The 12,976-nt window shown below is 39.1% G+C and overlaps 1 protein-coding gene across 10 annotated transcripts in view; it reads left to right on the forward strand.

Moving 5' to 3' along the window:
- The first annotated feature begins 1,967 nt into the window (after positions 1-1,967).
- Ccdc62 (coiled-coil domain containing 62) overlaps positions 1,968-12,976 on the forward strand; it is a 42,899-nt gene continuing 31,890 nt past the window's right edge. For 4 of the 10 annotated variants that reach the window (XM_040289545.2, XM_078039280.1, XM_040289541.2 and 1 more), the window contains exons 1-4: positions 2,665-2,859; positions 6,525-6,717; positions 10,307-10,473; positions 12,333-12,434. In XM_040289545.2, coding sequence (XP_040145479.1) covers positions 2,824-2,859; positions 6,525-6,717; positions 10,307-10,473; positions 12,333-12,434 — 498 coding nt within the window. In that variant the 5' untranslated portion in view covers positions 2,665-2,823. Of the gene's footprint in view, positions 2,860-2,883; positions 3,329-6,524; positions 6,718-9,436; positions 9,628-10,306; positions 10,474-12,332; positions 12,435-12,976 lie in introns of those variants that run through there. The other 6 variants (XM_013360413.4, XM_040289542.2, XM_021729280.3 and 3 more) reach the window with 6 other exon arrangements.

A 12,976-nucleotide genomic window follows, 5' to 3' on the forward strand; every position in this document is an offset into this window, starting at 1 on the left:
GTGCTAGATGAGTTCTGTGTGCCTGTATCAACACGTGATTTCATGTAAAGAATCTTCATGTTCACAGTTCTTGGCAAATGCACTTTCAACCCTTACATAGCCACCAGTGGATGTTACTCTAGGAAAATGCAGGATTAAACTTGTCTTCGTGGATCACATATATGTGAATCTTTTTCTTTGACTTTAGATTGTAACCTATTTTAATCTGACTAAAATATTGACTTTTATTCACTCTCATAGTCTAGTATTTTTTTAGCAAAAAGAAATGAAAACTTTTAAGCAGCCTTACTTACCATGTTTAAGAGATTTGCCGTGGTGAAATAGTCAACTTCAAATGCAAATATAGTTTTAGTTTTTTTTTTTGGTACTGTGGATTGAACTCAGGGGCACTCAACCACTGAGAAACAGTCCCAGACCTGTTTTGTATTTTAATTTAGAGACAGAGTCTCACTGAGTTGCTTAGTGCCTCACTTTTGCTGAGAATGGCTTTGAAATCATGATCCTCCTGTCTCAGCCTCCCAATCAGCTGAGATTACAAGTGAGTCATCATGCCTGCTAGATGTATTTTTGTATGTAAATACATAGTATTGTATTCATTTCTAAAAAATATGGATGCTGGATTTTTATGGATTACATGAAGTGTAAATCTGCTGTTAAGATACACTCTGTAGATAGTTCATTAATTACAATTTTAAAGATAATTCTTGCTGAGCATGTGCGAAGTCCTAGTTTTAATCCCAGCACTGAAAAACAAAAAATACTGAATTCAACCTTTTAGATCATTAGTAAATTCCATCCTTTGGGAAATCAAGCCGGAAGACTAGAATGAGTCCATTCAGGAATTTAGTTTGGGTTAGACTGTATGGGTCTAAAATCGGTTGCTTTTTTGTATGTGTGATACTGGAGGCTGAGCCCAGGAGTGCTCTACTATGGAGGCACATCCTAGCCCTTTTAATTTTTATTTGGAGACTGGGTCTCACTGCATTGCCCAGGCTGGCCTCAAACTTACAATCCTCCTGCCTAGCCTTCTGATTTGTTGGGATAATAGTTGTGCACCATGGTGTCTGGCCACATGGTAATTCTTTTTTTTTTTTTTTTTTTTTAATATTTTTTAGTTGTAGGTGAACACAATACCTTTATTTTATTTATGTATATGTGGTGCTGAGGATTGAACCCAGTACCTCTCATGTGCCAGGCAAGCACTGTACCACTGAGCCACGACCTCAGCCCCACATTGTAATTCTTGCAGCTTTCACTTTTATGTCATTTTTAATAAAAGTGCTCTCTTTTTAGATTTTGTTTTGATTTTAAGGAAAATTTGAGGAAGTGAACTTAAAGCATTATCACCTTCAATTTTTGCTTATTAACTATAATCATGTGAACTCTATTTCTTACTATTCTCTGTACACATAATTTTGCAGACTGTTAGGCATGTGGTTGTCTGGTGAATGGTGACACTTTATTTCAAAAAGTACCCAATCTTAACTTAAAATGGTATAGTCTAAAACCATATGAACTTCTGGGTGCAGTAGCACCTGCCAGTAATCCCAGGGGCTGGGAAGGCTGAGAATGAGGATCTCGAGTTCAAAGCCAGCCTCACTAACTTATCGAGGCCCTTTCTCTAAATAAAATACAAAAAGGGCTGAGGACATGGCTCAGTGCTTAAGTACCCTGGGTTCAATCTTCAATACCAAAAAATAAAAAGCATGTGAGCTAAAATGTTATTCAGTTAAAAAAAAAAAAACTAAGGGTCAGCCCACATTCTTTTGACCTTCACCACCAAGACTTATTCCACAGTCATCTACAAACAGATGCTTTATTGCAGTAATGGGGACTGGACCCATACTGGGCACGTGCTCTAGCTATATTCCCAGCCTTTTTTATTTTGAGGTTGCTTATCAACTATGATCATATGAATGCTATTTCTTTATAATCACCCAAGCAGGCCTCCTAACTTGAATCCTGCCTCAGCCTCTCAAGTAGATGGCCTCTTCTGCCATGTCTAGGCGATAGGGAGGGCTATTTCTAACAACTGGTCATAATGTGCTTGATTACAAATTCTAAGATAATCATCTTGTTGGTTCTAAATTAAGGAGGCAGAATCATTACCCCCAAATCGGCGAAGTTTCAAAGCGAGAAATCTTCACTTTGTTCTTCCATTCCCGGATGGTCTCTTATGACCACAGTCATGTTTTGCTAATTCACAATCAACCCAAACAAAAACGGAAGCCCTTTTGTCCCTTATCTAGTAATCTGTCTTGCAGAGTCCAACATCAGGGCTTAGATGTGATAGGCACCTTTTCATAATTCAGTTCCCAAAAATATTTTATGAGGAGTGTAAGGGGGATGAAGTAGTGACTGAGACATGTGAAAAAGATTACATTAACCCTAGAATGCGGTAAATCTTGTCATGACAAAGTACCACGGTTCTCTCTGCTACTTTTCCCCCTCATCTTAGCCTATGAGATCTCGGTTTGATCAGCGAGAGCGACCAGCAACTACCACTTGCCAGCACCCGCGTCTGCAGATGGGAAATAACAGCCACGCCCATCATCAGACTAACCGGGGCGATGCGGAACTGTGGAGCTGACAGCGCGGTCCCTAGGACACCCGAGTTGAACCGTCGAGGCCCCAAGTCTCGCGAGACCCAGCGGCCCCTCTGTCTCGCCGTAGGCGCGATCGCGCGGCGGGCGGTTTGGGCGGGCTCGCGGGGGCTGGCGGGGGCGCGGGGCCGGGCCACCCCCGCCGCTCTGGCCAGGCGCCCCTATGGCCTTTCCCAGGTGACGCGCCCACACCGACTCTCCGCGGGCGGAGGCGACACCTATGATCCCTTCGGCGACCTTCTTAGCCCGGCGCCAGGTGAGTGGCGCCGCCCGGCTGTCTGCTGGACGCGTCTGGATACAAGGAGACCTCGGGCCGCAGTTGAGGCTGCTGCTAAAGCGGGGCGCTGGGTCGGTTCCCTGAACCTAGTAACACATGTCACTCAGCCCAGACTTAGAGACGTCGCCAGCACCCGGGGCTTCGCACATGCTTGGCAACCCCTCTACCACTGAGCACCATTCTCAGCTCTTTTTATTTTGAGGCACGCTTTTGCTAAGTTGCTGAGGCTGGCCTCGAGTTTGGGAACCTCCTGCCCCAGCCTTGAGTAGCTGGGATTACAAACGTGCGCCTCTGCGCCCGTTTGAGGACTTCATTTTTTAACCATGACAGTAGACCTGTGTTTCTGTTGCCTAGCTTGATATCACAAATATCAGTAGCCTGGCTCCGTTTTAACCGAGAGTCTTGAAAATGAACTTGGCCAAGGGTTTGCACCTTACCAGTATATAAGGTGAGCGCTTTTTGTATGCTTAGTTGGTTATTGCCGATTTTCCTGCACTGGAATATACACTTCTTTCCGGGCATGCTCACAGTTGTATTCCCAGCACCTGGCATTCAGTAATTATTTGTTGAAAAAATGAGTGGCCAACCAAAAGTGAATTTAAGTCTTGTAATTTGGAGTCCCTTGATTCCAAGTTTCATTTTCTGTGTTTAATTAGTAGCAAGTAACTATAATTAATTCATCATTATCACTTGCTTGTATGTTTTATTTTTCAGAAAATAATAATGTGCATGAGTCTCTGGTGAACTTTTTTGTTGTTGTTACTACTGGGGATTGAACCCAGGGATACTTTACCATTGAGCTGTATCCCCATATCTTTTTATTCAGGGTGGCTGTGAATTTGAGATCTTTCTGTCTCAGTGTCCCATCTTTATCTACCAGGCACGTTCCACCACATCCAGCTTTCAGCTCTCTGGTGAAGGCTTAAACTACTGTCTTTAAGCTAGAGCTCCTACTGTCTTTAGAGCTCTAGTGCATGTTGGGGGTGGGGGGCTTACCACTGAATTGCACCACCCGGCCCCCTTTTTTTTTTTTGAGACAGGATCTCTAATTGCTCAGGCAGGCCTGTAAACTTGCTATCCTCCTTTCTCCGCCTCCTGAGTTGCTGGGATTATAGGCATGTGCCATAGATTCGAACACTACCATAATTTGAAATGTGATTATTTGTTTTGTTTGTTTGTTTTTGTTTTTTTGTGGTGATTACATTTGTAATGATAGCTAATGTTTGTTCAGGGCTTACTACTTGCCAGGCACTGTGCCAAGTGCTTTACAAAGCTAATGTTGCTTAATCTGCACAATTTTAACATGTTATAAGGTGTATGATGTAGATTAAAAGGAATTATTGTAGGTAACATTGTGAGGTATGAAAATAGCATCATGGGGGCTGGGGTTGTAGCTCAATGGTAGAGTCCTGCCTAGTACATGTGAGGCACTGGGTTTGATCCTTAGCACCAAAATATAATAAATAAATAGTGTCTATCTACAAGTAAAAAAACCCAATTAAACAAAAAGAAAATGGCATCATGATTATTTAAGAAATGTTCATTGTAGCAGGGCTTTGTGGTACATGTCTGTAATGCTACCTACTCAAGAGGATGAGGCAGGAGGATCACAAGGTGGAAATCAGCCTTGGCAACTCAGGAAGACTCCGTCTCAAAATAAAAAAAAGAAAAGGATTGGGGATATGACTCAGAGGTAGAGAGCTCCTGAGTTCAATTCCTACCCCCTGCCTTCCGTACACACACAATTTCAGTTTCAGAGATATATAGAGAAATATGTAAAGGGAATTTTTTTTTTTTTTGGTCAATAACAAAAAGGAAAATTGAAGCAGATGTAGCAAAGTCTTGATAATAATGGAACCTAGCCACTGGGTATATGGGAGTTTATTGCATATTGTCTTTGGGTATATGTAATTTTTCCTTAAAAATTTTGTTTTTGAAGGGGTATGTTGAGTTTTCACCAATACAGTATTGAATTGTCCTTGGTCAATTGAGTGTGTATGAATATGCAAATGAGTGGTAATAAACATTTAGGATTTAATTTTTTTTTTAAATAGTTTTTAATTTTTTTAGTTCTCCTTGGACACAACATCTTTGTTGGTATGTGGTGCTGAGGATCGAACCTGGGCCACACGCACGCCAGGGGAGCGCACTACCGCTTGAGCCACATCCCCAGCCCAGGATTTAATTCTTTTTATAAATGAAAATTCCCATTCCTTAATAAGGAATAATAAGAATTATTTATATTTAAATAGTAATTATTTCTTGTTTACTTGGTTATTCCAAAATTGATGGGACAGGAGTGGGGTTGTAACTCAGCGGTAGAACATGTGCTTAGTTAGGCCCTGGGTTTGATCCCCAGTACCATACAAAAAAAAAATAAAATAAAATGCTGGGACAAGATGGGGAATAACATTGTTGATTGGGATAAAGAGAAGATTGACATGAAAGGGTGAAAACTAAAAACCAGAAATGGGTTTATTTATGGTAGCCGTGGAAGTTTTAGAAATAGACCCACATTTTCAGAATTATGTATGATATGACTAGAAAATGATAGAAGTAGAGTGCATGGTATATTTGAACTTATTTTAAACATGTAATTTGGAATTGGGCTCAATGGTACACACCTGTAATCCCAGTGGCCCAGGAGGCTGAAGCAGGATTGAGTATAAATAAAAGCAAAAAGAGAGAAGCAAGCAAGGTACAGGGGCAAAGTAAAAGGGGCTGCTTGTCTGAGCTGCCAGCTTTATTTATATCCATGTGTTACATTAGGTCATTGGCATCATTAGGACATATTGCTTATTGTATAAAGTTACTATTATGTGGGCAGGTTTAGGCATAGTGACACATTGGTGTTATTTAAGAGAGTTCCTTTATTCCCAGAAGCTGAGTGTCTGAGATCAAGGTTGAGGTTGATAAGAGTCTAGAACAGAGCCTCTTCACAAAGGACATTACCATAGCATCTAGGCATTGGGCATGTATTAGTCATTTTACTAGATCCAGGGAGAAATTGCAGAATAGTCCAAGTGTGGAAAACAGAGTACCTGTTACCCTCTAGGAGTTTGCATACCAGAGGAATGCTGCCTTGTACATTTCCATAGCCAGAAACTTACACCAAGTTCAAAGTCAGTTTCAGCAACTTAGTGAGGCCCTAAGCAACTTAGCGAGATCCTATCTCTAAATAAAATATAAAAAAGGGCTGAGGGGGGCTGGGATTGTAGTTCAGTGGTAGAGTACTTGATTGGCATGTGCTGGGTTCAATTCTCAGCACTGCATGTAAATAAAAAGAAAATAAATAAAAGGGATGGGGATGTTGCTCAGTGATTAAGTGCCCCTGGGTTCAATCCCTCGTACAAAAAACCAAAAAACAGTAATTTGATACATTGTTATTTAAAAAAAATTTTTTTTCTAATTATACATGGACACCATGCCTTTATTAAACCCAGTGCTTCACATGCTAGGCAAACTTTACATGCTAGGCAAGCACTCTACCTCTGCCCTACAACCCTAGCCCTGATACATTGTTATTAAGAGTGAATAAAACAATTTATTTAGAATTGGCAGCAAAATAATATAATTATTTGTGAGATACACTTTGGCTGATTTATTGAGTTTTATTTTGATGTTAAACTCTTTTCTGTGTGTAGAACATTGGATCAGAAGTTGAGCATTACACTATTGAGAAACAACGGAAGGAGCTACAGGTGCTCATTGGAGAATTGAAAGATCGAGATAAAGAACTCAATGATATGGTTGCTGTGCATCAACGACAACTTCTTTCATGGGAAGAGGATCGGCAGAAAGTTTTGACTTTGGAGGAGCGTTGCAGCAAATTAGAAGGTCAGAAATGCATTCAGCAGCCTGAATAGTGCAGTCCTGTGTGCCACATGATGAAAGGACTTATAGGGAAGAGAGAGAAGAAATAACACAATTCCTGCTGTCCTGGAGTTCAGTACTTAACTAAGGGAAAGGTGCTGGGAAACTCTAGTTAATATAGAGTGAGAGTCAGGTCATTTTCTGAAGAAATTTTGAACAAAAATAAGAATAAAGATGTCCTATGAGAAGCCATTTCGTGTGTACTTAAAGATTTTAAACTTTTGGTATTGAACTTGATTCTAAGGTTCTAAAATGGTCATCTTTTTAAACTATCATGTTCTCAAAAATAGCTTATAGTGGGCCTGTCGCATACCTATATCCCAGTGACTTGGGAAACTGAGGCAGGAGGATGGCAAGTTCCAGGCCAGCCTCAATAACTTAGCAAGACCTGTCTCAAAATAAGAAACAAAAAGGGTGGCATGTGACTCAGTGGTAGAGTACCACAAAGAGGTTTCTATAAACATGACAGTCTAAATATGTACCATTTTTTCATTGATGACAATCTGATTTTACCCTGGCCACACCCACACTTGCACACATACAGTGTTTAAAATGATTGTTCAGCTGGGCACAGTAGCACATGCCTGTAATCCCGCTTACTTGGAAGACTGAGGTAGGAAAACCATGAGTTCTAGGCCTGTCTGGGCAACTTAGTAAGATCCTGTCTCAAAAAAAAAATCATTTTTTAAAGATTTGGAATATAGCTCAGAAGTAAGATACTCCTGGGTTCAATCCCCAGTACTTAATAAATAGATAAATAAAATGATTGCTCAAAAAATAAACATGAGGCTGGGGTTGTGGCTCAGCCGTAGATCACTCACGTAGCCCGTGTGAGGCCCTGGGTTCCATCCTCAGCACCACACATAAATAAATAAATAAATAAATGTAAAAAAGAAAAAATAAACATAAAAGGAAAAAGATTGCTCATTAAATGTAGTATAATCTATCTCTTATATAAATGTGGTAAAAAACAAAAATAACCTATATGACAAAGATAATCTATAGCCATCAGTATATGTTAAAATGAGACTTAAATAGGCATTTCTCATTCTCATTAGTAATTAGGGAAATGCAAATTCAAATTCAGACAATAATGAGCTGCCTTTTTACATTCACCAGACTGGTAAAAATTGTCAGGTGTTGGTAAGATATGGAGCCAAGTCCACAGCCGTCCCACCTGAAATACACTTGTTTTTTCTGATTTTAGAAGCACAGGAGAGTCTGGCCTGGTTAGTACCTGGGAAGATTGGAGCCAAGGGAAGGCTCATACACTGCTGGGGGGAACTCAGCACAACTACTTGGGGAAATCATTTTACAGTATCTAGTAAAACTAGAGACAAATAACATTTCTTATAAGAAATTTTCCAGCAATTGGAACATGTTCCAGCAGTGATTCAGCATTTCCACTTTTAATGAATTGTGAATTGATAGCAGACCTAATATGTAGGTAGACTCTGGGCTAGGGTGTGTCTCAGTGGTAGAAAGTATACTTACCATGTTCAAGGCCCTGAGTTCAATCCCTAGTACACATACATAAAAAGTAGATTCTGATAATAGTAGGTCTGGGGCCCAAGAGTCTATTTCTAACAAAGTCCCAGGCGATGTCAGAGCTACAGGTTCAAGGACCACATTTTGGATAGCAAGACTCTAGAGAAATTCTTGCAAATATGCACCAAGATGCATGTTAAAGAAAATACAGAGCAGCATTGTTTAAAATAGCTGCAAAGTGCTCTCTGTCCTCTTCCTCTTCTTTCTTTCCTCTCTGCTGCTCTCTTTCTCTGCTCTCTGCCTCTCCTTTTCTTCCTCTTCAGGCAACCCCCACTCTTGATTGGAAAAAAAAATAGCTGCAAAGTAAAAGTAAATAAATTTTGGTGTAATAATTTAGTGGATTATTATGTAGCTTAGTGACAGACATGAGCTATATAAATGTGAATAATCTCAGGATCATAATCTTAAGTGAAAGAAGCAAATAGAATTCACACAGTTTAATTCAAATTAAACTATAGTATTATAGTTTGAAAATGTTTTAAAAGAATTATCTTCTAAAAATGTCTTAGTTCAAATTAAACTATAGTATTTATACACTTAAAATTAAACTATATACAATATTATATATGGATCTTTTTTTTTTTTCAGTATTGGGGATATAATCCATGGCCTTGTGTGTGCTAGACAAATACTCTACCACTGAGCTTTTTTCCCAGCCCAGATAAAACTGTATTTTTAAGGGATGCAAAGAAATGGAGCCAAACAAAATGGTGCATGTCTGTAATCCTAAGGACTTAGGAGGCTGAGGCAGGAGGATTGCAAATTTGAGATTGCTTGAGCAGTGAAGACCTTGTCTCAAAATAAAAAGGCCTGGGGGTGTAGCTCAGTGGTTCAGTCCCCAGTACCCTCCCCCCCCATAACACACACACACACACACACACACACACACACACACACACACACACACAAAGGCAAGTAAATGATTAATTACTCAGCTTATGGTGGTTTCCAGGAAAGTGAAAATTGGAGCCATTGTGTTCAGGAAGTGATATTTAGGGGGCTTCTGTGTTGCTCCTTAAAGAAATGTTTCATTTTTTTCTTTGGTACAAGGAATTGAACATAAGGACACTTAACCACTGAGCCATATCCCCAGCCCGCCCCCCCCACTTTTTTTTTTTTTTTTTTTTTGAGACAGGGTCTCATTCAGTTACTAAGTGACTCGCTGACCTGGCCTTAAACTTGTGATTCTCCGGCTTTAGCCTCCCAAACAGCTGGGATTACAGGCGTGTGCCATGGCAAGATGAAATTTCTTAATGGTTGAAGCCAATCTTGAACATCTATTCATGTTGTGCCGGACTTCCTGAGAAGGAGCCACTGCGGTTACAGGTGTGTGCCACCATGCCTGGCTCTCTTTTCTTTTTTTCTTTTTTAGAACTAGGGATGGAACCCAGGGGAATTCTACCATTGAGCTATATTCCCAGCCCTTTTAAATGATCATGCTAAGTTGCCCAGTCTGCCCTTGAACTTGCAAGTCTCCTGCTTCTACCTTCTGAGTAGTTAGGATTACAGGCTTATGCCACTGCAGCCTGCCATTTTTTAAAGTACAATACAGTATTGTGTATTGCACAATGAAATGTGAGTAGTTTTTTTGTTGTTGTTTTTGGTTTGTTTGTTTTGTTTTTTGGGGGATATTTTTAGTTCTGGGGACTGAATAGAGGTCTCACACAGCCCTTTTTTAAATTTTTTTTTTTTCTATTTTGAGACAAGATCTCATTAGATTGCCCAGGCTTCTCTTGAAAATGTTTTAAAATAATTATCTTCTAAGAAATGTCTTAGTGCACTTTTTTAAAAAAAAATATTTTTAGTTGTCAACAGATCTTTATTGTATTTATATGTAGTGCAAAGAATTGAACCCAGGGCCTCACACATGCTAATCAAGCACCAGACCACTGAGCCACAACCCCAGCCCTCTTAATACACTTTTTACTCTTTAACTACTGCCCTTAAAAATACTGCCTTTTAAGCATCAGATCTAATCACAAGTTGTTGATGAAATTTCCCCCAGGTGAACTACATAAAAGAACTGAAATAATTAAGTCACTCACGAAGAAGGTAAAAGTCCTTGAGTCCAATCAAACTGAATGTCAAACAGTCCTTCAGAAGACTCAACTACAGCTTCAGGAGATGGCTCAAAAGGCAACACATTCTTCCCTCCTCTCTGAAGACCTTGAGGTTGGCTTTATTTTTTGATAAGCTTTACTAGTCCAAATTCTGTGATCCAGTTATTGAAAAATTAGATGTAAATGTTTCCATTAAAAATTCATATGCATGTATGTAAGAAGTTATGTGCATAGATGTATATCTATATGCTGTTAATGTGTGTGTAGACAATCTCCATCCATTAGTCCACCCGTCCATGCATCCATCCATCCATCCATCCTAGTTTTGTATTCTTCGTACTATTTTAGTCAGAAGCATGGTACTATCCTATCATGGAGGTTAGGCTTCCTTATTACCCTTGTTGAACTGTTTTGCCATTTGGTTTAATAGCATCTACCATTTTATCCATAATGGATTGTTTTGGAAAACCTTTCTCAAAGTCTGAAATGAGTTTCATCAAGTTTTGATAGACTCAAATTTTGCTTTCTAGGCAGGTGCAGTGTTGCACACCTGTTATCCCAGCTCTTTGGGAGGCTGAAGCAGGAGGATTGCAAGTTCCAGGCCAGCCTGGGTAACTTAGTGAGTTCCTGTCTTAAAAAATAAAAAGGGCTGGGTATGCACCTTAGTGGTATAGTGCCTTGGGTTCAATCCCCAGTAACACACATTTACACACACACACACACACACACACACATATACACACACACAATTCTGCTTTCTAAATTCTGAGTTTTGTCTGTTATGATAAATATATCTATATCATGTTAATAGTATATTAGTAATAATATCTGTAAGACTTATTTTGTGTGTCTAATTAGTGAGTCAATGTATCTTTTTTGAGCTAATTTGTTATGAGGTAGAGAAAAAGACAGCTGTTTTTGTTGTTGTACTGGGGATTGAACCCAGGGATTCTTAACCACTGAACCACATTCCCAGCCTCTTTTATTTTGAGACAAAGTCTCATAAGTTGCTTAGGGCCTTGCTAAGTTGCTGAGCTGGCTTTGGACCTGTGATCTTCCTGTCCCAGCCTCCCAAGCCTCTGGGATTACAGGCATGTGCCACTGTGCCTGAAGCAGCTGTTTTTCATATTCTTGTTACATAATGATATCAGTACTGATCTTGGTAATATAATGAACCTTAATTCATAAGCATATAGTAAGCATGTAGTTTTTTTCAGTACTGTTCTAGTTCGTTTCTAGCTATAAAATAAGTAAAAAATGATTCTAGAATCTATTAATATGTTGCATGAAAAATGGAAGATATCTTTAATAAAATTTATTATTTAGAATAGCTTTAGGGTCATAGTAGAATAGAGCAGGAAGTACAGAGAGTTCCACATGTGCCCTGTCTGCACACACACACACACACACACACACACACACACATACACACACACACAACCTCCCCTCTGCAGATGGCCTGCATTGCAGTGGTATGCTTGTTAGAATTGATGAGTCCAGGTGTTAACATTTATGTAAACTAAAGCCCACAGTTTACATAAGTGTTCACTCCTTGTGTTTTATATTCTACAGGATTTTGACAAATGTAAAATGGTGTATATCCACACCCCACAAAATGCACAAAATTCATTAAAACTACTTTATTTCATGGAAGCAAATCTCTTATGCATCCAGTTCTCATTTTTTTTCCTTTCTCCATGATCCAAAATTATACATTAAAATTTTAGGAAATAGACATGTTTACAAACATAACTAGTGTAATTCAGTATGGCAAATGCAAATATTGAGAGGATGCTAGAGTTAATGAAGAAATGGAAACCTGTATTCCTTTTTGATGATTCTTACTCAGCCTACATTTTTCCTTAAAAAAAGTTAAAAAACAAAATAGGGAGGTGAGCATGGATTGTGGCTAGTAACAAATGAAAAATTTAAAAGGACTCAAAGAGTATTTTCTGTGTTGTTCCCTTGTAGGCTAGAAACGAAAATCTCAGCAACACATTAGTGGAACTTTCTGCTCAGGTAGGACAATTACAAGCTAGAGAACAGGCTCTCACTACAATGATAAAACTTAAGGTAATTAAAAATAATTATATCTCCAGTTGCCAGAGCATTTTGTAGTTTACAAATCATATTCACATACTTTATCTTACCTAAGTCCCTTAGCCACCCATAAATGCAGAGCTGCCAAAGTTGCTTTTGTTTTAAATTCTTATTTTAGAAATGAGAAAAACAGGGCTGAGGTTGTGGCTCAGTGGTAGCGCGCTTGCCCAGCATGTGTGAGGCATTGGGTTCGATTCTCAGCACCACATATAAACAAATAAATGAATAAAGGTCCATCGATAACTAATAAAAATTAAAAAAAAAAAAAAAGAAATGAGAGAAACAAATTTAAAATCATGTCCCCAAAGCATTGAGAGAGGAGGTAGGACTCCACTTCTGGACATTTGTCTCCAAGGCCCATTCCATGGACTAGCATGCCTGAGTTGACTTGTTTTCTTCCCAAGTATTCATTGTTAGGTATTGTGAAGTTATTGGCAAATTGCTTGCTAACCCTTTTTTTTTTTTTTAAATGGAGAGGAAAGCTGTTATCAGTCAGAGAATTGATATAGTCATAA

Source organism: Ictidomys tridecemlineatus, chromosome 2 (assembly GCF_052094955.1).
Source record: "Ictidomys tridecemlineatus isolate mIctTri1 chromosome 2, mIctTri1.hap1, whole genome shotgun sequence".
NCBI lineage: Eukaryota > Metazoa > Chordata > Mammalia > Rodentia > Sciuridae > Ictidomys > Ictidomys tridecemlineatus.